Genomic DNA, 25,863 nt, shown 5'->3' on the forward strand with positions numbered 1-25,863 from the left:
TACAACTCCCAGGGGCCCACGCGTCGGGTGGCCTGGCACGGCTGGGGTCTGCAGGTCCAGGGTGGGTGGGGGATCGTCTGGAGAAGCTAGGGCGCAGCGAGCCGGGTGAAGTGAAGCACGGGGCTTGTCGAGGGGCACCAGCGAAGAAGGGGATACCCAGGAGGCGGTAGCAAGCTGAGCCGGGGAGTGGAAACCCGAGAAGCGGAAGGGGCCGGGGCGGGGCCGGGGCGGAGGCCGCGCGCGGGCTGGTGGGCGGGGCCGGCTGCGTCACGCGGCGTGGGCGGGGCCGTAGGGGGTTGTCCGCCCGCGGCACGCACAGCCGCCGCAGCCGCCTCGCGCCCGGTCCCGCGGTCGCAGCTCGAGTCGCAGCCTCCGCGCCCGTCGCCTCGAGCCGCTCGCGTCTCGTGTGGGTCGGTCCCTCCGGCACACGGGCTCCAGCCGCGCCGCAGCCGCCCTCCGAGCCTTCCAGGCCGCCCCGGATCATCCTCGTCCGGCCCGACTCAGCCCGTGAAGATGGTGGACCGCGAGCAACTGGTGCAGAAAGCCCGGCTGGCGGAGCAGGCGGAGCGCTACGACGACATGGCCGCGGCCATGAAGAACGTGAGTTTCCCCTCCCCTCCCCTCCCCCTCCGCCTCGCCCCAGCCCTTTCGCGGACGCGGGCCTTCACGGGCTCTGCCCGGGGACTAGTCGCCCGTCGGCGACTGCAGTTCTGGATGCCCCTGAGGGGACCGGGGAGGGTCCCGAGAATACTGAGGACCAGGTGTGTGACGCGGCCTCTCCCCGAGCGTCCCCCAGGGCCGGCGGCCCGGCCGCCTCGGCCCTCCCCGCGCGCCCGGGTTGGGGCGGGGTCTTTTCGGGGCTGGGCTCGGGAGCGGGGTCTCCGGCCGCCGCGCCTTCGGGTCGGCTTGGGGACCTGAGCGGGGGGCCGTGCGCATCCTTTGTGCCCCACTTTCCCCTCCTCCCAGAGCCTGGGCGTGTGGGGGCGGGGGACCGCATGGATGCGGTTCCTCTTTTCTCCCTGATGTCTGGGCGGCGCCTTTCCCATTCACTCAGCAGGTCTCCGGGTTTTCTAATACTCCCCCCCGCCACCCACCCCACTCCCCAAATGTTCCCACTGCCTTCTGCAGACAGATCCTTTAAAGCTTCTTCGAGAAAAAATGTAGGCTCTCCTGAAAATCTGGACTCAATGGTGCAAAATCGAAACCTCCTTGCTCACGTTTTTCTTAACAAAAGGCTCCCCTCTCTCCATTCCCCAAAGCAAGCCCTCTTCTTGCCTTTAGGAAGGGGGGGCACGTTTGTCTCGCTAGCGTTTTCATTGATTGTTCTCGATATGTCATCTCCATTTTTTTCTTAGTGTGCTCGTATTGAAAGGGTAGGTATTGTCTCTAAAATAAAGGTTATGAATTTAGCCGACTGGTTCAATTTGTGACATATGCTGTTTCTTTTTTAAATACAGGCACACATCTGTTGAAATTCCTTTAAGTTGAAAAAAATATTCTTTCTGATCTGATATTGCAAACAAAGCGGTGGTGGGAGGCAGTATCAAGTCATTCCAGAAGATTCTGCATTTGTCATATTGCAGAGAGCCTAGACTGGGTGGAGGCTGGGGAGGAGTTATTTTAAAGGGGAAAAAGTCTTTTTTTTTTTTAATTTGTTTTGTTAGACACATCTGAAGCTTAAAAAAAAAAATCTAGCGCATCCTCAATGCTGATGAAAAGAGAATACTGATCTCCAGTTGTCGCATTTTGCAGATTCCTGCCTGTATTGCACCATTTTGTCAGTAATGCTACATTTATCTGATGGGCGGTCAACCAGTTTGATATTAGAGGAGGGGGACGTATTGAGCATTACTACATGAAACATACATCTAATGATTTCAGTCTCTCACTATTTTAATATCTAACTTCCTGCCTTATGTAACAAAGGTTTTAAAATGCATCTCCAGTGTGCAGCGGATACAGGAGTGTACCTTGCACGTGAAACCTTTAATGAAACAGTATAGGCATTACAGATTAATTCTCGAATAACTTTACTGGTTCACAGGAGATGACAAAGCTGATGCCTTTACATTTAAACCAGCTACATTAACACAGAAGATTTTTATCTCATTAAGGAAGAGGATTGGTTCTGAAATTGGGAGTACTGCTGTATTAATATATTGTCACAGTTGCTGTCTTTATAAGGCGCAAATGATAATTTGCACTTCAGTGGATATCAATATCTTTAGTTCACGTTATTTAGACTCTTCTAATTTTTCCGTATTTCTAGTTTCACAGGAAAGCGAGTGACCTCGCACCTATATCCATAGCAACCCAGTGATGTCACACACAATGACACAGAGGCTGCAATGCACCTCAGGGCTGGTAGGGAGTATGCAAATGGCATTTGTCCAGGGTAATGCAGAAGTTAGCAGATAAGCCAGGTGGAATTGAGCACTTCCTCTTCCGCCAGATGAGAATTGGTCCCCCAAAGAATGTCCTTTATCCTGACACAGACACACCAGGGATCTGTAGATATGCCTGTTCACCTTTCCTATTTCCAGTTTTCTGGAAAGTTTATAAGATACAGTCATGTTTTTAAACATTCATCTCAATAATAATCTTGGGCATTGAAGGGATAGAGATGGAAATTTTTAAAACAAGAATATGTTTTATACTCATAGTGTAGGGGTATATGTGGGTTTATTGCAACTTATTAACTTGGCAGGTTTTAATAGAAACCTTAAAAAAGATTATGACTTCCTACTAGGGCATTTTCAATAAACGTTAGGGAATGAGAATCTGCTACAGACATTTCAGCTTGAGATTTGGAAAACTTCTCTCGCCATGCTTATGCTCCTTAATGGAGTATGGAGGAAAGAAAACAGTTTTATAAAATAAAGCAGACGTTTTTCAAAGCAAATCTGTTCACTGTGATTTTGAGGAATTGGTCTTACGTCTGACCTTCCTTTTCTCATCTGTAAAATGGGTCAACACCTACTTGAAAAGTTGTGAGGATTAAATAAAAAATGTAGATGCTTTAAAAAGGTAACTATAAGACTTGTTTCTTTGTTTATATAAGTCACCACAGAATTTGGAAAATACAGGAAGATAGAAAATACTCAGTCCTACCACTTAAGTGAGTTCTAAGGTTTAACTCCTCCAGATGCTAGAGTGGTGAAATTTATTCCTATCTAGTGAAGGTACCCTAGGTAATAAACAGGACCTGTGATAGTTATAGGTGTGCGACCAAGATAGAAATAAATACGTGAGTATTTTGAAAAAGAGGGAAGAAGGAAGTTTAGTCTTTTAAGACAAATGTGTAGGCTTGTATCTAAAAAGAAGCGAACACCTATATATTTCCTACTTGTTAGACAATACTGACTTGTCCTTTGGATTTTAACAGCCTCTTGAGCTACTGGTATTTGCCTTGGGAGGGGGTGGGGAGAAAAGGTTCTAGGCAACTAATGTTGAAGTTACTGGGATAAACATTTGATGGTGTGTTGGCGGCAGGGGGGCATTAGTGGCAAAAGGCTATCCTAGTTACGTAAGAATGCCTTCCTAGCAGAATCTATATACTTAAAAAAAATTTTTTTTAAACTATGTTAAATATTCTGTTTTTTCTACTAGCTCTTCCAGGAGGCTAGATCAATAGCCATTATCACTAATGGAGTAATGACACCTCTGTAGACTCTTTGTGGAGTTCTGCCAGCCATTATTATAATCGAAATCATGTGGCTTCAATTGTTCTCTTTGGAGTGGAAGAATACAGATAACAGTTGGCTTTTTATGTTCACCTTCCCAATAACTGAAATGACTACTAAGTGCCTTTTCTAATTATTTAAACAATTTCATATGGGTTTTTTTTTAATCGAGATAAAAGATGTTGCTGAATGTATATCTTCATTACAGCTCATTAGATTAACTACAGACCCTGGGAGGATTTCATCCCTTGGTACTTGGAGGAAGCCTTATTTATTTATTAAACCAAACTCTAGTTAAATTATTAAAAAGAGTAGAGGAAATGATTTGAGTCTTTTTTGTTGAGGTAACAGTCACAGGGCATGAACTAACCATTTTCAAGTGTACTATTCAGTAGCACTCTAGAAAAGGGAAAAATGATATTTTTAAAAAGTGACCGTGGTTGGCCATAGCTGGCTGGATTTCAGCACATGATTACTGATTCAGGAATGTGTCAGTAATGAAGTGCTCACAGCCAGTGGTAATCAGTATCCCTTTGTCTTTGTTTTCTAACATCTGAACCTTTTCAGCCTAAACTGGAAAAAAAAAAAAAGGGGGACTTCTTTTGGCTTGGTTCGTATTTCCATTTTAAAAGTTCCAGAGCTTAAAAACTGTGTGATGCCCACCCAAATAAGAACAGTTTACCTGAACTCTGAGCAAACTATTGTTAACTATTTGGAGATTATAGGAGTTATGCTGGTGTTCTTATGATCACTCATTCTCCACCCCAAGACAGACTGACTGTGTTAGACACGCTCGCCCTGCTGTGTGGCGGTGGTTCTGCAGCGCTGAGAGTCTGCAGTTCTGAGAGTCTGTTCACGCATGGGCTTCCCATAAATAAGACGCTGAATACATTGTTTTGGTGCTTCTGAGGCAGTCAGGAGCAATGTTTTGCCTCTGGTATGATCAGCCCTAACCCTTTTATCTGGCAGGGCATCTGATTATTTCTGTATTCCTCCCAGATTCCATGAGATGAGGAAGAAAAGTAGGCAAAGGCCCTATATACATTTAATAGAGAAAAAAGTCATATATAAGCCATTGTCTTTTGTCTTATTTTCTAAGCTCTTTTTGTTAGACTCAACAACTGTGATTATGGGGCACCCATTGTCTTTCTAGGTTATAAAGTCTACCAATGCGAGCTGCCTTACGGCCTTTGCTCTCATAACCATTTTTCTGTTGTCCTCCCCAGATTCCCTTTTAGGTATTAGTTTTGGTTTAGTACCAAACCCTGTTATCTTACTTTAGATTGGCACTTGCAGGGATCCTTGAAATTTTGATTTTACTAATTTAGGAGGGAAAAAATAGTTACAGGAAGAGCGATCAACAAAAATTCCCAAAGGAGAGCTTTAATTTTAAATAAATGGTTACATTGGATTGGTTCCATGATTTTGCAGAAACAATAAAAATCTATAAATCTTTTAAGACTAGTCTTTTTCTCTCGCTCTTTTGAAAGAACTGAATAAGTCTAAACCAAATTTTTGTCAGCATATTACTTAGAAGAGTGTCCCAAGAAGTAGATTTTTCCTTTACCTAATTTGAACAGTTAATGGGGTGCATAGCTTTAGTTGGGTTGTGAATAGGTAGGTAGAAATGAGAGTGTTCTTACATATAAGACATGAAAAAAATTCCAAGCAAACTCACTGGTCTTAATCTTGGTAGCAGTGTCTTATTTTTGGAGAGGTGTAAAGCCAGACTTGGTGAGCAGGATCCAGGTGTAGTGTCAGCTTTTCCCTCTTGAAAGTTCTGTTACTAGAAGCAGGGTGCCAGAGCTGGGCGTGTGACAGTGACGGCGGTGGGCAGCTGAACGTGGAATGACGGTAGCGCGGGAGGAATCCCCTTCCCCCCTCCCCACGGCCGAGTGTGAAGAGCAGCTGTGGCCGTGTGAGAAGTGAGAGAAGCCTAAGAGGTAACAGGAGGAACGCTTTGAAAAACACAGGTTTGTTTTGAAGAGAGATCATTTCAAACCCCTTGAGCTTTCTGAAAGGAGTTATTAATACGACACTTAAGCTGCCATATTCAGTTAACCAAGATCTAGGAAAAAAGTTGCCTATGAGTGAGGTACTTAAAGGATGTCAAAATCAGCTTAAAATTTTTCGACTGATGGGTGCAATCCAGTGCCATTCAGTTTAGCACAGTGTTCCTTTTGTGCGGGTCTAACGTGAAGTAGCGAATGAGTGTGTCTTTGCAGCAGATGCCTGGCATGGAAACTTGCAAACCAATCCCACACTCCCGCCAGGACATTCATTCTTACCTGAGGGCCTGTCTGGCATGGCTGGACCCACGGATAGATGTTCTTTTCAAATCATACTCCGCGATCCACGTATGACTCATCTCTGGACTCTCACTACATCTGTGTAATAAAAACAGATGTTGAGTTCAGATCCTGGATTTTTTATTTTATTTTTTTAAGTAGGTTGAAAATGACCCAATCCATGAGGATGAGGAACATTAACCAGGATAGGATAAGAACAGCAGAATAGCATTCTGAGACAAGGACAGCTGGATGAGTATGTCCAGCTTGAATTTGGGCATGCTCTGATCTTCTAAGGGAGTCTGGTTGTTGGAAGGCTGTCACCATTGAAACTGACAACTGATGACAAAATGTCTGGCCTTCAGAACACTAGAAAAATTTTTGGAGGGATGACAAGTATCCATAATCCATATTCCAGGGATATTCCCATCATGTCATTCTACAGGATTTTGTACCTTGAATTTTTCCCTTGATGTTTCAAGATATTTTCTTCTGTTAATCAGTATTTTCAGTAGCTGAAGAGACCTGTGGATGTGTCAATTTTAAGTATTTTTTGTTTAGCATTTAAGCTGTTTACAAATTTATAGATATTGCCATGAGTATCTTTGTGGCTAAAGCTTTCAACACATATTGCATATTAGGACAGAAACCCAAAAGTGGAATTGTTGCAAGAACAGCTGAGAATTTTTAAGGAACTTGAAACTGTCACCAGTAGTGGTGTTTATCTCAAAAGTTCTGGAAGATGTAATTGTTGAGCTAGAGTTTACATACCCATGGTTCAAAGGTCAAGGATATTCTATTGCCCTTTTGGCTCCAAAAAGAAAAAATATGGTTGAAACAGGAAAGCTTGACTGCTAGCTTATGTGCTGCAAGCCTCCCTTTTGCTGCTTTAGTGAGGATGGATGGAATGAGTGCCTTTAAAAAGGAAGTTGAAAAAATAAAAACTAGTATGGGAACTTTATATGCAAAATAAAGATAAATAGCATGATATAACCCCATATAACCAATTTCACCATTTGTCAGCACATTGGCCAGTCATCCATCTGTATACTTTACTACTCTCTGGTTCCCTTGGTATTTACCATCTTGCATGATGGCTTTTTATTGACCTAAAATTACCCCTTATTTCCCACAAATGTTCCAGATACCGGCAAGATCGCTTTACATTCAAATTTGGCAACCTCAGAGTGTAGTTTCTTGCTTAAAGCATTTAATCCAGATGGCAGATGAAGTTTTTCCTAGATTTTCAGAGGAGTGTTTCTCTTCGGTTGACATCCAAAGCACTCACTGCTTCCCATCAGCCTTTGCTCATGAGGAGAAAAAGGCCGGATGGGTCTTGAGTGGGAAAGAGGATGCTGTGGCTGTAGGTTTGCAGAAGGGTTCTCTCATTACAGGACTTCTTTTCTATTGCCTTTTTTGGGAAGGGGACAAGAGAGGCTGATAGTTTTTCTCAGTTCTGACTATTATCACCAGTTTGATTATTGTTTAGCCCCTAAGTTGTGTCCAACTCTTTGGCGACCCCCTGCACCATAGCCTGCCAGGCTCCTCTGTCCATGGGATTTCCCAGGCAAGAATACTGGAGTGGGTTGCCATGCCCTCCTCCAGAGGATGTTCCTGACCCAGGGATCAAACCCTGCGTCTCCTGCATTAATTATTAGCAGGCGGGTTGTTTACTGAGCCACCAGGGAAGTCCCACCAATTCGATAGGAGTGCTAAAACCCAGTTGATTTGTTGAGAATGATGTGGGGAAACAAGTTTTACTTTTGTTCCATCTCGTTGCTTGCCAAGCATCTTTTTAAAAATCACTTTTGCCTTAAAGTCAGCTACTACTGGTTGTATGTGTGAATAGGTAAAAGTAGGTAGGTAGATAGTATACACCGGAGGAGGCAATGGCACCCCACTCCAGTACTCTTGCCTGGAAAATCCCATGGACGGAGGAGCCTGGAAAGCTGCGGTCCATGGGGTTGCTGAGGGTCGGACACGACTGAGCGACTTCACTTTCACTTTTCACTTTCATGCATTGGAGAAGGAAATGGCAGCCCACTCCAGTGTCTTGCCTGGAGAATCCCAGGGGCAGGAGAGCCTGGCGGGCTGCCGTCTGTGGGGTCGCACAGAGTCGGACACGACTGAAGCAACTTAGCAGCAGCAGCAAAAAGTATACACACTAGCCGTCTGGGCCCAGACATCCTGAATTCGAATCCATGCTCAGAAGTATGGAGTTGACCAATTTAGTGACATCAGTAATAATGGGTGAGTGTACTGCCTTTTTATTTTTTACCATTTGAAAGTCGTGCAGAAAAAGGCTAGATTTTTGGAACTAGACTCATTTATTGAGGAAGAAAAAACAAGACGGTAAAAACCTCAAGCAGCTGTAGTAACAAATTGAAGTTTAAAACTTGCATAAAATACATTTCTAAAAAAAAAAAATACATTTCTATTGGTGTTACTTATTTAGAATTATGTGTAGCGTATAGATTCCCCCCAAAACAGATATTATCACTTGTTCTTTCTTTGGATTTATGGTACTCTTGCATTTTGGTCATGTTTTTCTCTTCCTAATCTGGCTGGCTGTATATACACATAATAAACTTTTTAATAAAGACTGATTAAGACCAGTTTTTTAGCAGGTGTTTATATATGTTGTGAAAATCACATGAGTACTATAATTTGTTACGGCATAGCATTACCCTGAAGTGTTGGTGCATTAAACTAAGCATCTGGTCCACAGTGGAAAACCTAGTGTGCTTTTTGGTGTGACTTTTCACATCTGTTCTGTAGATTTCTGCACTGACACTGATCTTTTTGAGAAGACAAAAATATTTTAAGTTACCCCCACTCTTAAATAAAAATATTGCAATATAATTGAATATTGACTATCACTTTGGCTGTATTTTTCCACATTTAATTTCACAACAGTTTTATAAAAGTGATGGTCCCATTTTATAGGCATAAATGTTTAATATGCTTAAGGCTTGAGTTTAAAGTTGTTTTTTTTTTCCCTCTGAATCTCAGCCTCTTTAAAAGGCTTTTTAGTTTTCAAAAAAGAGTCATAGGTAAGGTGTGTATATGGAGACTGATGATCTTTTAGCTGTTGTCTCAATGACCTGTTTTCATTAATTTTTAGTCAGTGTTCCATTGTTTGCAGAAGCTTTGAAATTCTTTCAAACTGTTGTATATTTAATACTTTTCCATTTAGTTGTCCCTGAGAGGGTTGTTGTTTAGTCTAGATTTTAAATACAGAACAAACTTCTTTAGGACATCACTAAGATAAATGTGAGTGTATTTATCATAAATAAATTTGAGCCCTAAGACTGCATATGAATGTAACCTGGTTTCTTTTAGAAAATATTTGGTCCCATGATCTTGGTATGTTTTAAGTATCATTTACCGAAGGAGAACTTGTAATTTTTGGCATAAGGAGATAAGTACCATGGTTTTGCCATTGGAATCTTACAGATATTGCCCAGAAGTAAAGGATGCCGCTTAGGCTGAATGCAAGAGTATTCCTCACTTGAAAGAAATGGGAGGAAGCTGTGACTTTTTTGTTCATCAAAAGTAATACTATCTTGTGTGGAATTCACAAGCAGGAGTGTGGAAACATGTTGGTTTATTTTTTTTGGAAACATATTTCTAGGGGGTTTCAGTGAAGATCAAAGGAAGAAAAGAATGTTAACTTGAATGTTTTGTAGGTGCTCTAGGCAGTGGGAGAAGTGAACTGCCAGAGTGGACTGATCCAGAAATCACCCAGGGGAAACAGAGCTGTGAGGGGGGGTTATTGAACATCAGTGGGTGGGAATATTCAACACCCAGGAAGAGAAGGATAGCCCAGTGCTGTGGAGTCCGAGGACAACTGAAGTCACCCTGGGTGTCGGGAGGTTTCCTGGAAACGATAGCAGAGGTGGGGGTGTGGTGGGGGTGTGGAGGGGAGAAGGCTGGAGGCAGGAGTGTCCAGGCAGAGGGCCTGGCATTGTTCAGGTTCAGAATGTACAGACAGCTGAATCTGCTGCATGATTCACACCCTTACTCTTGGTTGCCCTGAGAGAATGTTAGGAAATGAGTCCAGAGAGGGGCCAGTTCACGAAGGGCCTTACAGAGTTTGAATTTTTCTTAGGCTATGGACAGTCATTGAAGGATTTTCAGCAGAAAGGGATCCTCATCCCATTTTTGGTTTGTTGAGAGCCATGGCAGCAGTGTGGAAATTCAATAGGAGGAGAGTGGGACAAGACTGATAAATAATTGCAGAGTCTAGTCTAAAAGGCAGAGAAGGCAATGGCACCCCACTCCAGTACTCTTGCCTAGAAAATCCCATGGATGGAGGAGTCCGGCGGCCTGCAGACCACTGAGCGACCACAGACAACTGAGCGACTTTGCTTTCACCTTTCACTTTCATGCATTGGAGAAGGAAATGGCAACCCACTCCAGTATTCTTGCCTGGAGAATCCCAGGGACGGGGGAGCCTGGCGGGCTGCCGTCTATGGGGTAGCACAAAGTCGGACACGACTGAAGCGACTTAGCAGCAGCAGTCTAAAAGGATGAGGACCAGGGCAGGGACGGTGAGGGCGGATATGAGAGAGAATTTGATGGCTGGAGATAGGAAGACGAGGAAGGAGAAATGATAGAGATGAAGTCAGTTGCTGTCGTGCTGAATTTGAGGAAACATTTAAGTGGCAATCAGTAGAGACATCATGGCTACACATTAACTCAGGAAAAGCCCTTAGAAGAGTGCATGGCACAGGTTAAGCTCTCAGAGTTACTTATTACTCCTTCATAAAGGAAACAAATTACTTAGGAACCACTAATGACCAGACTACTCTCAGACCTGGAGAATGTAATATCCCCTGCCCTCATAGAACTGAGATTCTAGTGGGTATCTCCTATGAATCCATGCTAGTTAAAACCAGGCACAATAAGGTCATCCAGGCAGAATGGAGAGTCAGAGTCAAAATGTGAACCCTAGGGAATCACACTTCTGTGGTGCCTGGAACAAGATTTAAGATGAAGACAGGAGAACACAGGATATGTGAAGTAGGAAGACAGTTGTAACAGTAATAATGGGCTGAGGAGTGAATGAAAGGTGGAGAAATGGTAACAAGTTAGACTTGTTTTCAGAAACTTGATGTTGCAGAAAGTAGGAGATGTAATTTAAAGGGATCATTTACTTATTGTAAACCTGAACTTGGACTACATGTTAATGGGCAAGTACAGGAAAGAGGGGCCCAGCCTGAGGTTTAAAGAAAAGCCTTAATTCCTAGTGACTACAGTCTGGCTTTTTTTTGTTGGTCTCTCTTCATCCTCTTCTCTCCCCTCTGTTTTGGGTGTAAGAGTAGAAAGCAGGCTGGGTGGTTGTATTGATTGAGGATTTAGGGATTGTGCAGCAGCAGGATGAGGCTTAGGAAAGTTGATATTCATGCAGAAATAATTTGATGGATCTGCCTTACAAGGAAGAAATAAAGCCTAAAGGGAAGGGGCTGAAAGAAAAAGGAGATTGTTTAAGAGCAAATCTAGTTGGTGGGAGTGAGGCCTGGTAATATTGGAGGATAAGAGTTTGATTTTCTTACTTATTTATTTTTGGCTGTGCCACATGGCTTGTAGGATCTCAGTTCCCTGACCAGGGACTGAAACCCAGGCCAGGGCAGTGAAAGCTCTGAGTCCTAATCACTGGACAGCCAGCAGACTCCCAGGAGTTGGATTTCAACGGTGGTGGTTGTAGCGGGTTGGGTAACTTAGGAGTCTGGGATTGACATATACACACTGCTGTATATAAAATAGATAACCAACAAGGACCTAGTCTGTAGCACAGGGAACTCAGTATTCTGTAATAAGCTCTGGGAAAAGAACGTGAAAAGGATGGATATATGTATACGTACAACTGGATCACTTTGCTGTATAGCTGCAAGTAACACATGGGGAGTTAACAATAATCCAGTATAAAGCAATTTTAAAATGAATGGTTGTGAATGAGGTCAAAGGTGTGGTTTGAGGATAAGTTGTCAGAATTGATGAGATCAAAGCGAACTGTTGTTTATAATTAATTTGAGGGCATGGCCGGCCAGAGGTCTGGACACAAGTCAACAATCCCAAAGAAAGGGAACATGACATCGATTCCAGGAGAAATCTGAGAAGCAAAGAAAAGGCAAGAAAGAGGAGATGATTGTGAGGGACTCAGTATGGGCTTGTATATATAAAAACCTGTTAAGCTAATTTTGATTGAGCTAATTTTTAGAATAGGGTTATTTGACTGCTAGCCAAGGGTGTGCTGGAGCATAGCATATCTGTTTCCTGACGTGTGGGGTTAAATGGCGTGCTGCGGAGCTTTGGCTTATGTCCCAGTTGTTGAAAAGTGAGATCAGGCTGGAGCAATGGGTGGAATCTGGGCTAATGAAGTGGCCTTGTTTTTGCTTCAAATCTTGTACCTTGACCCTAAAATTAAACTGTTCTTGTATTTGGTGCTGGTGGCACCTAACAATAGCCAGCTTAATAGTAGTTAAGTTTTTGTTTGTATCAAACTACCTGAAACAAATGTTTCTTATTTGTCTCAGTTCTGTGGACTGGCCAGGTAGTTGGGGGCTGCTGGGGGCTCCTTGGGGGCCAGATGAACTATGGAGAGGCTAAGGCCTCTTCACATGGTCTCTCGTCTCCAGGTGAACCAGTCTTCCTTGGCCTGGTTCTCAGCAGCAAGCCCCGATTCACAAGCACTTTTTGGGCCTTTGCTTGCCTCATACTTGCTAATGCTCCGTTGACCAAGTCGCACGATCAAATTCAGATGACAGAGGTGAAGTACATGCTTGTTCTTGATGGAAGGAGCCTCAGAGTCATACTTAAAAGGAAGAGGCTATACACGGAGTTGGGCTTCCCTGGTGGCTCAGACGATAAAGAATCCATCTGCAGTGCGGCAGCCCTGGGTTCAATCCCTAGGGTGGGAAGATCCCCTGGAGGAGGGCATGGCAACCCACTCCAGTATTCTTGCCTGGAGAATCCCCATGGACAGAGGAGCCTGGCAGGCTGCAGTCCATGGGGTCGCAAAGAGTCGGCCACGACAGAGCAACTAAGGGCACACGCATACACACAGTTGGAAGGAGTTCTGTGGGCCATTTATGCAGTTAGTCTGGGCTGGATATATCCTGTGAGATTCATGTCACTTAGCAAACATTGGGAAGTGACTAGGTTGTGTGGTGATTCATTGACGAGTGCAGTGTGCTGCCTGCTCTTAAGGACTTTAATCTTTTGAGGAGGAAAAAAGGTACAGGGTTACACCCTGAGGCATGAGAAATAAGCAGTGTAACAAGTGCATGGTGAAACTTAGAGTAAACAGTAATTGGTTCTGCCTGCGAATTTTTCAGGCTTCAGGAAATAAGTGCAATATTTGAATTAGGGCTTAAAGGATGACTTACAGAAAATTTTTCTTCATGAGTTCTGGAAGTGCTTTTTGGGTGGTAGGAAAAACATGAGAGCAGAGGAGTGTGTAGTATGAGGAAGACTGTGAGACCTGGGTCTGGGTGTTGGTGACTTGGAGCAGGGTTTTTTCTACCTTGGCACATTTCTTTTGTGTATCCCTAGGAGTGGAATGGGGAGAAGGTGATGGCACCCCACTCCAGTACTTTTGCCTGAAAAAAGATGGACGGAGGAGCCTGGTGGGCTGCAGTCCATGGGGTCAAGAAGAGTCAGACACGACTGAGCAACTTCACTTTCACTTTTCACTTTCATGCATTGGAGAAGGAAATGGCAACCCACTCCAGTGTTCTTGCCTGGAGAATCCCAGGGACGGGGGAGCCTGGTGGGCTGCCGTCTTATGGGGTCACACAGAGTTGGACATGACTGAAGAGACTTAGCAGCCCCAGGAGTGGAATGAATGAGTCGATAACTCAACATTCTGAGGAACGTTGACCTGCAGTTCTTCACCTGGAGAAAGACGTGTGTGGATCCCATGCAGTACTGAGTCTTTGAGGGTTAGGGCTGCTAAGGAGAGTATTTACAAGAAGCTCCTCCTAGGTTAAGAACTGGTCATATAGTGGAAAGCATATGGGATTTTAAGCCATGAGACTTGGGTTCCACTCTTTGGCTCTGAGCCTTAATTTTCTACTCTTTAAAATGGAAATAACAATACTGAATCATAAAGAGTTATATGAAGGACCAAAGAGGAATTATAATTTTGGTCAAAGAACTCATTTCTGATACTACAAAAGTTATTTAGAAAAATACAGAATATATGAGTATTTCTTAAATATCTTTTAAACAAAGAGTCGGGATTTAAGAATGAAACCCTGGAAGTATTGTATTAAACTCAGAACGAAACGAAGATGCACATTATAGCATTAATAATACTGTCCTTGTTTTTGCAGCAGATATCCTTGAATCAGTGGTATTTGGGAATTATAAGATTAGTAGTGAATAAACTGGGAAAATATTAGAATTAAATTAGTAATTAGTTCAATGAAACAGGGCTGAAAATCTGTGGTATATATACTACTATATATCAGTCCTAATCTGTGTAAAGATATAATGAAAGATTTTTATGCAACTAAGTTTATTTTTAAAGGTATTCTTGGTAGAAGTGAGGTGGTGAGTGCAAAGCAGCAGATGTGGGCTTGAGTTAGTAATTTATTACATTAGTAAACTTGCTCATATAAAACTGCTGGCTTTAAGGTTTTTTTTTTTTTAAACTTGGTTCGAAAAAGTTTGGTGGATGTGATTAACTGAGTAAATTATGGAGAGGTTTTGTTTGAATAGGTACTACTGGTAGCAGGTCAAAAATTCAACCTCATCAACCTTGACTGCCTCTCAGCCACTCTGTTTTCAGCGATACAGAAATATCTAGAAACATTTCTAGAGATACAGTGAGAATATACCAATACTTTTAAAATGACTGCCTAGAATTCCCTTGTATGGATGTTCATAAACCAGACTCCCGTTGACCACCATTTAGGTGGTTCCAGAGTTTAGCTGTTAGAAATGACACAGTGAATCCGTTTCTAGAAATGGAATGGCAGAGTCAGGTTTTTTAGTATTTAATTTTGATAGTTGTTCCAAATTGCCCTCCCTGAAGTTCGTACTAATCTGTGATGTCCAACAATGGATGGTGGTGGTGCCTGTTTATCCGCACTGTCGGCCTTCACAGTCAGTCATCAAAATATTTAAGTTTTGCCAGTCTGATTGGAGAAAACTTAACATTTATAAAATGAATGACTTTGAGTTATAGATATATAACTATATATATAATTTTTTCCTTTTTTTCAATTCCTTTTGCTCACTTTTCTATTACCCATTGGTTTTAAAATCGTTTTAGCAACTGGGTGAGGTTTTTGGGTTTTTTTTTTGGTCTTTGGTCACACTGTGCGGCTTGTGGAATCTTAGTTGGATCAAACCTGGGCCTTATTGGTAAAAGCATGGAGTCCTAACCACTGAACCGCCAGGGGAATTCCCAGCAGTAGCATGTCTTAAAGTACATCTTTTTTACTGAAGTATAGTTAATTTACAGTTTTGTGTTAGTTTCAAGAGTATAGCAAAGTGATTCAGTTTTTTTATATATATATATTTTAGATTCTTTTCCATTACAGGTGTTATTATAAGATATATATATATGTACATACGTATGTATGTTTTTCAGATTCTTTTCCATTACAGGTTATTATAAGATAGTATAGTTCCCTGTGCTGTACAGTAGGTTCTTGTTATTAAAAAAGTACTTTATCGTTAAAAGTTGCTAGCCATCAGTCTGGCAAAACACGGCTGCCCCAAACCGTCAGTCTCCAAGCCCCAGTACTGTGAAGTGCAGTGAAACAAGGTGTTGCCTGTGTTGGAGAAACTGTTTCTTTCTGTGATACGTTGCAGGGTTTACATCATCAGAGACTTGGGATCTGAAACCAGAGGACTTGAGTTCGTGTCCCTGCCCTGCTGTCTGTCAGTGGGCTGATTTTGAGGGGAAAGTCTATTCATTGCTCTGCAGCACACCTGTCGAGTATAAGGTCCACCATGTCGGGGTAGTTGCGAGAAGAACACGGTACCTGACAGCTGTCAGAAAAGCGCAGGTTCTCCGGCAGCTCCCCTCATCGCTGAGGCCTTGAGCTCAACCCTGAATATGCCGTGGAAGTTCCCTGACTCTTCTGGGACGTTCCTCTTCCTGGAATGTTTCCCTGCAGCACAATTTTTATCCAAGATCATTGCTGCTGCCTTTTAAAAGCCTAACGAATGAGATTCCCAGGCAGACTTGGCTGCCTTGAGAGTCTCTGTGACTGGTGATCTAACGTGAATACATTTGTGTTTCCTCCTCATGAACTAGCACCTTGAGGGCATCTCACAAATGTTCTGTCTTTGGTACAGTGAGGTATGATGTGACGCACGCTAGGTGTTTGGTGAATGCTTGGTGACTTAGCTGGTAAGCGGTGGCCTTTAACTGTATTTTTCTTGTCATCAGACCTTACGTGACATGTTATCGAGTTTCCCAGAATGAATAGGTAATTGACGTCCCTAAGGCTCCCTCCCTGTTCAGTGGTTTGCCAGGACTCAGCATATAGAGCCATACTTTTTTTTTTTTTAAATTATTTATTTATTTGGCTGTGTCTGGTCTTAGTTGAAGCACGCAGGATCTTTGGTCACGCAGGATCTTTAATTGTGGTGCACAGATTCTCTAGTGGCGAACGGGCTTAGTTGCTCCTTAGCGTGTGGGATCTTAGTTCCCCAACTAGAGTTTGAACCCAAGTCTCCTGCATTGCAGGGCAGATTCTTAACCACTGGACTGCCAGGGAAGTCCAGAGCCATACTCTTGACTATGATGTATTACAGTGGAAGGATGCAAAGCTAAATCAGCAAAGAGGAAAGGTCCTTGGGGTGAAGATCAGAGTAGGCCAGGTCTAAGAGTCTCCTCTCTCTGGAGACTCAGGTGGACTGTGTGTGAAATGTCTGCTGGGAAGGAAGCTCATTAGAGACTCAGTTCCCAGAGGTCTTTCTGAGGCGTGTTCGAGGAGCACTTTGTGCCTCGCAAATACCAAATTCAAGACTTCTGGAAGGAACACATTGTTTGGACAAACTTTTTAGGGCCAATGGGCCATTCTTAATCGGGGCTAGTGGGAACCCTTCCAGAATCCTAGTTCTCAAATGCTAGCCAAGGGTCAGCTTCGCAAGCAGACCTTTCTAAAGATAGCAATCTCAAGCCTGTTGTGTTAACTCTTTTTTTGCACACACTGTACTTTAAGTTGAAGGCGTCTTGTCCGGATATGCATGACATGAACTTCAGATTGTTTTCAGAAATTTTAATTTGATATTTAGTAGGTCGTCTCTGGGCTTCCCTCATAGCTCAGTCCATAAAGAATCTGCCTGCAGTGCAGGAGACTGGTGTTCTATTCCTGGGTCGGGAAGATCCCCTGGAGGAGGGCATGGCAATCCACTCCAGTATTTTTGCCTGGAAAATCCCGCAGACAGAGGAGCCTGGCGGGCTACACTCCATGGGGTCGCAAGAGTCAGACATGACTTAGCGACTAAACCACCAGATCGTCTCTAGAATATATGGTTAACTATATGCAAACAGCAGTGTCACATTTCCTTGCAGTGGGTTATTTTTCCCTGTGCTCAGAATATAGATAACATGGACACCGATGCTCGTCTTGTGTCTTCTCGTGTTTTTCTTTTATTTTTGGTGTAGCGTGTTCATTTACCCTTTTCATAGCCTCTTGGCCCTTTGAGGTGATAGCACTCCAAACGCAGGAGGACCAAAAATGCTTGAGGGGGCCAAATGTTATACCTGGTGTCTGCTAATATATATATATTTTTTAATAGACTTTTTTAAAGCAGTTTTGGGGTCACAGAGGAAGGCACAGAGATCCCATATGCCCCTTGCCCCCTCCCTCCATGCACAGCCCTCCCCAACTGTCAGCATCCCAGAGGAATGCATTTGTTACCATTCGTGGGCCTGCACTGACTCATCATTACTGCTCAGACCACCCATGGTTTCCATTGAGGCTTAGTCTTGGTGTTAGCACTGTCTGGGCATTTTTTTACAAGTGTGCGGCCATTGGAGTATTAATATCATGCAGAATAGTTTCGCTGCTTTAGGAATCCTTTTTTTTTTTTTTCGTATTTTAAGTAAAGTAAGCTTAATTGAAGTTATTACTTAAGGAGTTTAAACATTCCAAGTTGCATTCATTACAGTTTAAGGTTCTCAATAGATAAGTTGAAGAATTGTGAATGACTTGGTGCTCCAAGACCACAGGGGTCAGAAAGTCATCTAAGTAACATTCCAAGAATCTCAAGAGTGGCTAATCTTAGGGAGAGAAGGTTTCTCCCCTCATAAACTGTTAGGGGAGAACAGTTGACACTAATTAATGTCTCAATGCCTTAGCAGCTAGGATTTGGGGCGTTCTGTTTCTTAAACTGTTGGTGAGAATAACAGATTTTTCTAACCTTTCTGCTAAAAGCTGTCTTTAACTCACTAAAGAAATTTGAACTTGAGCTAGTATCATAGGAGTTGAAAAGAGAAACCTTAATTTTATTTTTAAACAGTGTAAAACTGGAGAATTTGCCACGTTTTCCAGTAGCCATGACAGCATGCTTGGGGAACCATATATGCAAATGGTCTGTTCTTAGAGACAGTTCAGTGGCTGTTTTGAAAAACACTACCTTCCTTTCCAAATGATGCACATCTCACACCCTCCCACACTGAATACTCATTCTATCTAGGTTAAACCTTTTTAGGTTTATGATTATGTGAATAATTTATTTGACCTTAAAAGTTATCTTGACTTTTGAAACTAGTATGGTTGGGATCTCTATTTTAATTAGAAACCACAGATTACCTCTCATACAAGTCATTTTGATCTTAAGGATTTAAAAAAAAAAAAAACAACCCTGATTTAAGGTTTTTAGAGACATCTTAGTGCCTTTGAGCAGACTTTTTTTTTTTTTAAGTGTTAAAGGTTTTCCCCTCTAACTTAGTTTTGCAGTAGCAGAGAACATCTGGGTATGTTCCAAATGTGGTTGAGTTACTGTATCTAAAGGTGATGTTGGCATTTCATAATCTTCATGTCCAGTTTGTCTGAGGCAACTGGACAAGCGTTACATAAGTGCAAATGGCCAGCTTTGGGCTCTGCAGCCCCGCAGCGGAAGACGTAACAGTATAGAGAGCTGCTGAGGTCACTGGGACTTTAAATAGTCCCTGCCTCTTGAAATAAGGACGGCATGATTTAGGGGAAAGGCCTGAAGCCGACCCCAGTGGCCTTAGGTACTGGGGCTTCTTGCATGGGAGACAGTTCTCAGGTTACACCAGAGGCGGCTAGTCTTCAGTATCTGCACATTCAGTGACTATGGGCGGGTGGCCTGTGGTGTGCAGGGCTCAGGCCTACAGAGGCTGCAGCCTGTTGGAATGCTAGTCTGGGGAGTTATTCCAGGCTATGTGATACTAAAGTTCACGGAAAGGAAGTGATATAGGGAGCTAAGGACTGGAGAACCACCTGGAGCAGAGAAGCGAGACTTGATTCGGGAAGACAGGCTGGATGACACAAGAAATGCAGAGCCTTCCTACACGGAGAGCTAAAGTGCAGGACATTGTCCCTGGCTGCCCAGTAGTTAGGACACCGCACTTTCACTGCTGAGGTTCCGAAACCTCGTCCCCCAGTGTGCATCTGTTTCCCCTCGGCCACCTCTGCTAGAGCTATTTGTGCTTCACATTAGAGTGGGGAATCAGTAAGGCGTAATAAAAAGGTAACATAAGAAAACCCTAAGTTTAGAAAGAAGTTGAGTATGTATTATTGGCCAGATGTTGTGAGAATTAGTAAGCAAAGCATATAAACCTCTAAGTCTGGTTTACATTCTGATTTAATTCTGAGAGAGTGTGTTAGTTGCCCAGTCATGTCCAACTCTTTGTGACCCCATGGATGGTAGCCCTCCAGGCTCCTCTGTCTATGGGATTTCCCGGGCAAGAATAGTGGAGCGGGCTGCCTTTTCTATCTCTAGGGGATCTTCCTGATCCTGGGATTGAACCTGGGTCTCCTGCATTGCAGGCAGATTCTTTACTGTCTGAGCCACCAGGGAAGCCTTAATTCTGAGAGGAACTATTTCAGTCACATAACCAGTTTCATTAAGTGTAACCATCTCCCACTCGACTCCTTCCTTTATAAAAGAGGGATATGTATACCCCATGTAAGTGATCCATACACAAGTAAAGTCTCCTGGAATCCCAGCACAGCATATCTTTTTGGACTGTGTCCCACCACCTTTCATATCTGGCAGTAATAGAACATTACGAGGATGCTGTAATCTGCACGGTGAACAGAGAGTAGCCAGTTTAACTGGGGGTGGGAGGAGTGGAGTGGGCAGGATTTCACAGAAGATAGAACCTGGTTCTTGTGTAAGTATTTTCCAGGCAGGAACACTGGTAAATGCTCTAGGCAAAGGCAGAACAAAGCAGAAGTAGAACAAAGAGCAGAAGCTGCTTGCAATTAGTAGGTTACCACTAGAGTGCAGGTACCTGAGAGGATGAAGGCAGGGAAACATCTCTGTTGAAAATCTGAGGAAAGAGCTCATGGTCTGGGCTTTCTGATACTGCCGGTGACTGTGTATGTACCGGTTTGGATGTGGTAGTCAACTAGACAAGTAAAAGTGTGACCTCAGAAGAGGGAGGAAAAACAGGGAAGAGCAACAAGAGCCTAAAGTGTATGGCTCTGACATCACAGAAATCAGGTAATATAACAAGAAAATGTAATTTTAGTCATTTGATCTAATTTCTTGATTACATGCAGTTGTTTGGTAGTCATAAAAATATGCAACATAGATGTGCTGTCGCTTTGGTTTGCTCAAGGCTCTTGGTGTTTGGGATGATGGAGACCCTTTAGAAATGCATGGTTGAAAGAAACATTAATTCCTGTTGGCCACCTCAGCTCAGAAGTGCTTTGCCTCTCTCTTCATCTTGTTGCTAATTGTATCCAAACACTAAAACACGTGTTCCCCAAGTTGCTAATACCTCAGTGATAGAATCAGCCCCGTGCCTGGAATTTATATCTTCTTAAGAGCAGAGAAAGCGTATTTCTCAAAGTCAAGTTGACAGTGACTCTCTTCTCACCAAGTATGCAAGATACCCTCACCCAAAAGAAATGGGACTCGTGTTTGCCAGACAGGGCAAGAGTAGGAGGAAGCTGTCATTCTGGTTTCTGTTTCAAACAAACAAACTGATGAGGTATAAAAGGCACCTCTAATTAAAATCCTTGGCATTGGTGTGTATGTAATGCTGCTCAAGAGAACTGTTGATGTTTGTAATTTAGATCAAAATTTGGCTTTAATCTAAGCGTTAGACTTTGAGAGTTCTTTCCGGAAACAGCTGAGCACGTGTGTCCTCTAGGGAGGAGGCGGGGGTTCATGCACCATTGAGCCAGCTGCGGCTTCTCCCCTTCTTGCTGCTCATTCCCTCTCCATCTCCCTCCCATGTACTCACACAGCCTAAAGTCTGTGTGTTGATGACTTTAATCAGCTGATCCATCTTTGTGTTTTAGTAGCATGAAAGATAGGATTAGCCCAACTTGCCATCACCTGTACCATAACAACTCTTTCTTCTTTCCTCTTCAATAGGTGACGGAGCTGAATGAGCCACTGTCCAATGAAGAAAGAAACCTTCTCTCTGTGGCCTACAAGAATGTAGTCGGGGCACGCCGTTCTTCCTGGAGGGTTATCAGTAGCATCGAGCAGAAGACATCTGCCGACGGTAACGAGAAGAAAATAGAGATGGTCCGTGCTTACCGTGAAAAAATAGAGAAGGAGTTGGAGGCCGTATGTCAGGATGTGCTGAGCCTGCTGGATAACTACCTGATCAAGAATTGCAGCGAGACCCAGTATGAGAGCAAAGTGTTTTACCTGAAGATGAAAGGGGACTATTACCGCTACCTGGCCGAAGTCGCCACCGGCGAGAAGAGGGCGACCGTCGTGGAGTCATCTGAGAAGGCCTACAGTGAAGCCCACGAGATCAGCAAGGAGCACATGCAGCCCACTCACCCCATTAGATTAGGCCTGGCCCTTAACTACTCCGTCTTCTACTACGAGATCCAGAACGCCCCGGAGCAAGCCTGCCACTTGGCCAAGACCGCCTTCGACGATGCCATCGCCGAGCTTGACACCCTCAACGAGGACTCCTACAAGGACTCCACGCTGATCATGCAGCTGCTCCGTGACAACCTCACGCTCTGGACGAGCGACCAGCAAGACGACGACGGCGGCGAAGGCAACAATTAAGGCCCCCAGGTGGACTGGCAGCGCACGCTGATGCTACTACTGCAGTCTTTATTTTTTTCCCATGAGTCGGGGGTCGGGTGGGGAGGGAAAGGGAGGGATGACCTTCCTAGGGAGAAACCCACGACCTGTCCTGTCTTTGATCGCCTCTTTTGACATTTTTGCCAAAATACCACTAGTGGAAAGTCAGGCTAGCTGTGCTGGTTTTGGAATAGCAGCCTCACACTGGCATATGGACTGTTCTGTAGATTAATGCAAGTGGAGCTGTCTTTAATTTAACTTATTGCTAGAAAATAGGGTTTTAAGATGAAAAGAAAACTTAAAATGGAATGGCCCTCATTCAGTAAGTTCTGTGGTTCCAGTAAGGATTTTTATGTACATATGCTCTCGTCTTTTAAGTTTTGGGTACTTCCTAGCTCATCTGTTTTAGCTGTGCATTTTGTTTTTCAGGGTGTACTCTTAGCAGACATGGAATATTAAATCCCAAGCTGATAGAACGTAAGGTCTGTTTGTGGTTTAGACCATGCCAGTTTTCAGATTAGTTGACAGTATTAACACTAAATTGCAGTTTACAGTATTTCTACATTACAGCCATATGTTAACATCAAGCCATTGATTGTGTGTTTTTCTTTATTTTGGCTCTTAACATCCTTGTTCAGCCTTATCCAGGTCGGTTTTGCTGTTCTCTGTCTCCTAGGCCAACAGGCTTGCCTGAGGAGAATCAGAACTACTTGTTAGGTTTTGGTTAATAGGTGCTTGGCAGGTGGCTGTGGGATTTTTGTCCTTCTTTCTTCTTAAATCCACCACAACAAACGATTAATCACTTTAATAGAAGCATTGAACATCACAAAACTAGAGAAAATTCAGGTCTGTATGTCATTTATCATGCTGATATTTCCAGAGAAATGCTGGGTTTTTTTCAGTTGCCACAGCTTCCTCGGGTGGCACTGCCGTTTGTCTCCTCTCTTGGGTCTTCCTCATTGTACCTCGTTCCCACAGCATGCACACGGATGGGTTGAAAAGCTGTTGGGTTGTAGAAGCTGGCGGTCATTTTGAGAAGGTTCGTGGTGCAGTGTGTGAAAATTCAGGTGCTAGGAGCTTACTGGTAGAAAAATCCTGAAGGAAGAGCTCTCTCCATGAACATTCTGTCCAGTTTTGGGAACCTCGTGTATCCGTTTTTCCTCCGTGAAAACACTCCTTCCCCAAAGAATTGTTGTAGGAAAATAGCATCATTATCAGATAATAAATCCTCAACTCCTATTTGACCACAATTTTTTCTAATTTTTTCCTTTTAATGAAAATATAGAAGTTGGAGATTGGATTGTGCCATCTTGGCACGTTTTAGAATCGATGGAAACCACCACGCTCTTTCCACACATTTGTTTCAATCAGCCTTAGGTCCTTCGTTCTCATTTTGGATAAGTCTTTCTGAAAACACGACCTGTTGCATGTGCGTTCAGCCTTTTTTACAAGTAATAGCATGAACTGCTGAGATAGGTAACAACACCAGATTTGTTTGTTTCTTTGTTTTATTTAGGCAGGCAGAGGAATGAGTCATAATTGAGGAAAAACCTGACAGTTGCTTTTGTTAAAACCAGAATGGAGCTTCCAGTTGTGAAATGCACAGTGCCCAGGGTCCAGGTGACAGTGAAGACAGAAGAGTGACGATGCCGTCACGTGGCACAGTCTACCCAGCATGACTTTCCTTAGAAGGCCCCCTCCATGTGCTCTGGAGCGAGTCCCAATTAACCGAGCCTACCAGAAGAACTAAGAGAAGAGAGCTTTATAGCTTCTGCGCCCTAGCAGGGGCCTAAGGTCAATGCCATGGATGGGAAGAGATTGGGGCGGGCGGGGGGGTAGGTGGGACTTTCCTTAATTTTATCTTCATGTCCAGTGAGCAGTGCTGTGTCCTTCCCTTGTAGCATTTGGAAATGATTTACTGGAATTACAAAACCTATTTTTCTTTTAAATTTCAGCTTTGGCTCTGGCTGCTTTTTAGAATAATGCAAGATAAAAACCACATCTGAGGGCTAAAAACAAAATGAAGAGGGAATAGGAGACTTGATATTTAAGCAGCTTGAATGGTTTCTTTTCTTTTCTTTATTTTTAAAGAAATGCACTTGCCTATGATACTGTCTCCAGTGAAATGATTACTTCTCCGTTACTCTATTGACACAATATTGTGCATGCTAGTGTTGTATTTCTATACAGTAGCTTGGAGTTTATTAACTTATACTGTAGGTGTTATGTATTCCTATGACAAAAAAAATTAAGTCTTCAAATTTTTTAAAGTTTTTTTAATTTAATTTTTTCCTTTTGGGGGTAAAGTTTGCTCTACCAAATAGTGATCGTAACAAATTGATCTGTTTTGGATGTTGCTATAGTGACATGCAGTTATACATTTTGTTTTTTTGGGGGGGAGCAAAAGAAACACCAGTGTTAGCTTAATCTTAATGTCTGGTGTTTGTCATGGTGAAATTATAACTATTACAGTGTAGGAGAACACTGAATATGTTCTCTGAATGAGCCTTTGTGCTTTTTGTCCTGTTATGCAGTGAACTATTTTTAAGGTCTAATCAGTGGTTCTTTTTTTCCAACTCCGTGTTTCTCTAAGGAATTCTTTCACACACGGACCATTCTTAGCAGTTTTCCTCAGTGATGGAATATCATGAATGTGAGTCATTATGTAGCTGTCGTACATTGAGCAAATAAACTTACAGATCTGATGTCAGTGCTGCTTAGTTTTATTTAACGAGTTGAAATTTTCCTTTGCTTTCGAAGGTTTGATTGGACCTGGTGTTTTTTCCCCCCTTCACCACTCAAAGAAGGTGGTTGGATGGGGGGAGGGGCAAAACTGTATTTTGGAAAGTGCCTCTGTCTGGGAATCAGGCCTGGGTTTACTGACCTCGAAAAAGGATCGCACATTTTGGGGCTCCATCGTTTCTCTTAGGAAATGAACCCTTAGTTTAAATCATGGCTCCTTGTGATTCTCGGGTGAATGACTGTTCAACTTCCAAGCCCTGGGGGTGGGGGAGGTAGGTCTCAATGAAAACTGGCTCACGTGCCCGGCTTGATATTTCTGTTAGGTGCCCATTGGATATCTCATTATGCCTTACATGAGATGGGTTTCTACACTTTAACATCTTCACGTAGTATCTTGGGTGGTGTTTTTTGTTTTGTTTTGTTTGGTCAAGTCACATGGCACATGATATATCTGTGTTCCCTGACCAGGGATTGAACCTGCGTGCCCCACGCCGCCTCCCTACAGTGGGAGCGTGGTGTCCTAGCAGCTGGACTGCCAGGGAAGTCTTTTCTGAGGAGGTCAGCAACCTGAGTTGACGAGCTGGGCACTCAGCGACCTGCCATTGCGACAGCGGCTGTCAGGACAAGCTCAAGGCTTGAGTTGTACCCCCAGACGTGGGGTGTTCTGCCCTCCTGTTTACAGGAGGAAACACTAGGGCAAAGGCTTCCCACCCCCGCCAGTGTGGATATGCTCTAGCGAGGCAGGGAGGGGGCTGCATTGGTTCATGGCAGTGGAAGAAGACAGCTTTTCAATTTTTTGAGAAATTTTAATTCACGTTTTACGAGCCACGCTGTGTGACTAGGTTCCTGTCATGTTAACGGGATTCACCTGATTTGGCTCATTGTCCCTCAGGACCGCCCTGAGAGTGCTACTGCAAATAGAGCTG

General features: G+C 43.4%; 1 protein-coding gene across 1 annotated transcript; it reads left to right on the forward strand.

Annotated features, from left to right (window-relative positions):
* Nucleotides 1–305: 305 nt before the first annotated feature.
* On the forward strand, nt 306–24,900 carry YWHAG (tyrosine 3-monooxygenase/tryptophan 5-monooxygenase activation protein gamma). Its single transcript, XM_005892823.3, has 2 exons — nt 306–600; nt 21,521–24,900. Exons 1-2 carry the CDS (start codon nt 514–516, stop codon nt 22,175–22,177), a joined length of 744 nt encoding a protein of 247 aa, XP_005892885.1. The 5' UTR covers nt 306–513; the 3' UTR covers nt 22,178–24,900.
* The last annotated feature ends 963 nt before the right edge of the window (nt 24,901–25,863 follow it).

Source organism: Bos mutus, chromosome 25 (assembly GCF_027580195.1).
Source record: "Bos mutus isolate GX-2022 chromosome 25, NWIPB_WYAK_1.1, whole genome shotgun sequence".
NCBI classification, from domain to species: Eukaryota; Metazoa; Chordata; class Mammalia; order Artiodactyla; family Bovidae; genus Bos; species Bos mutus.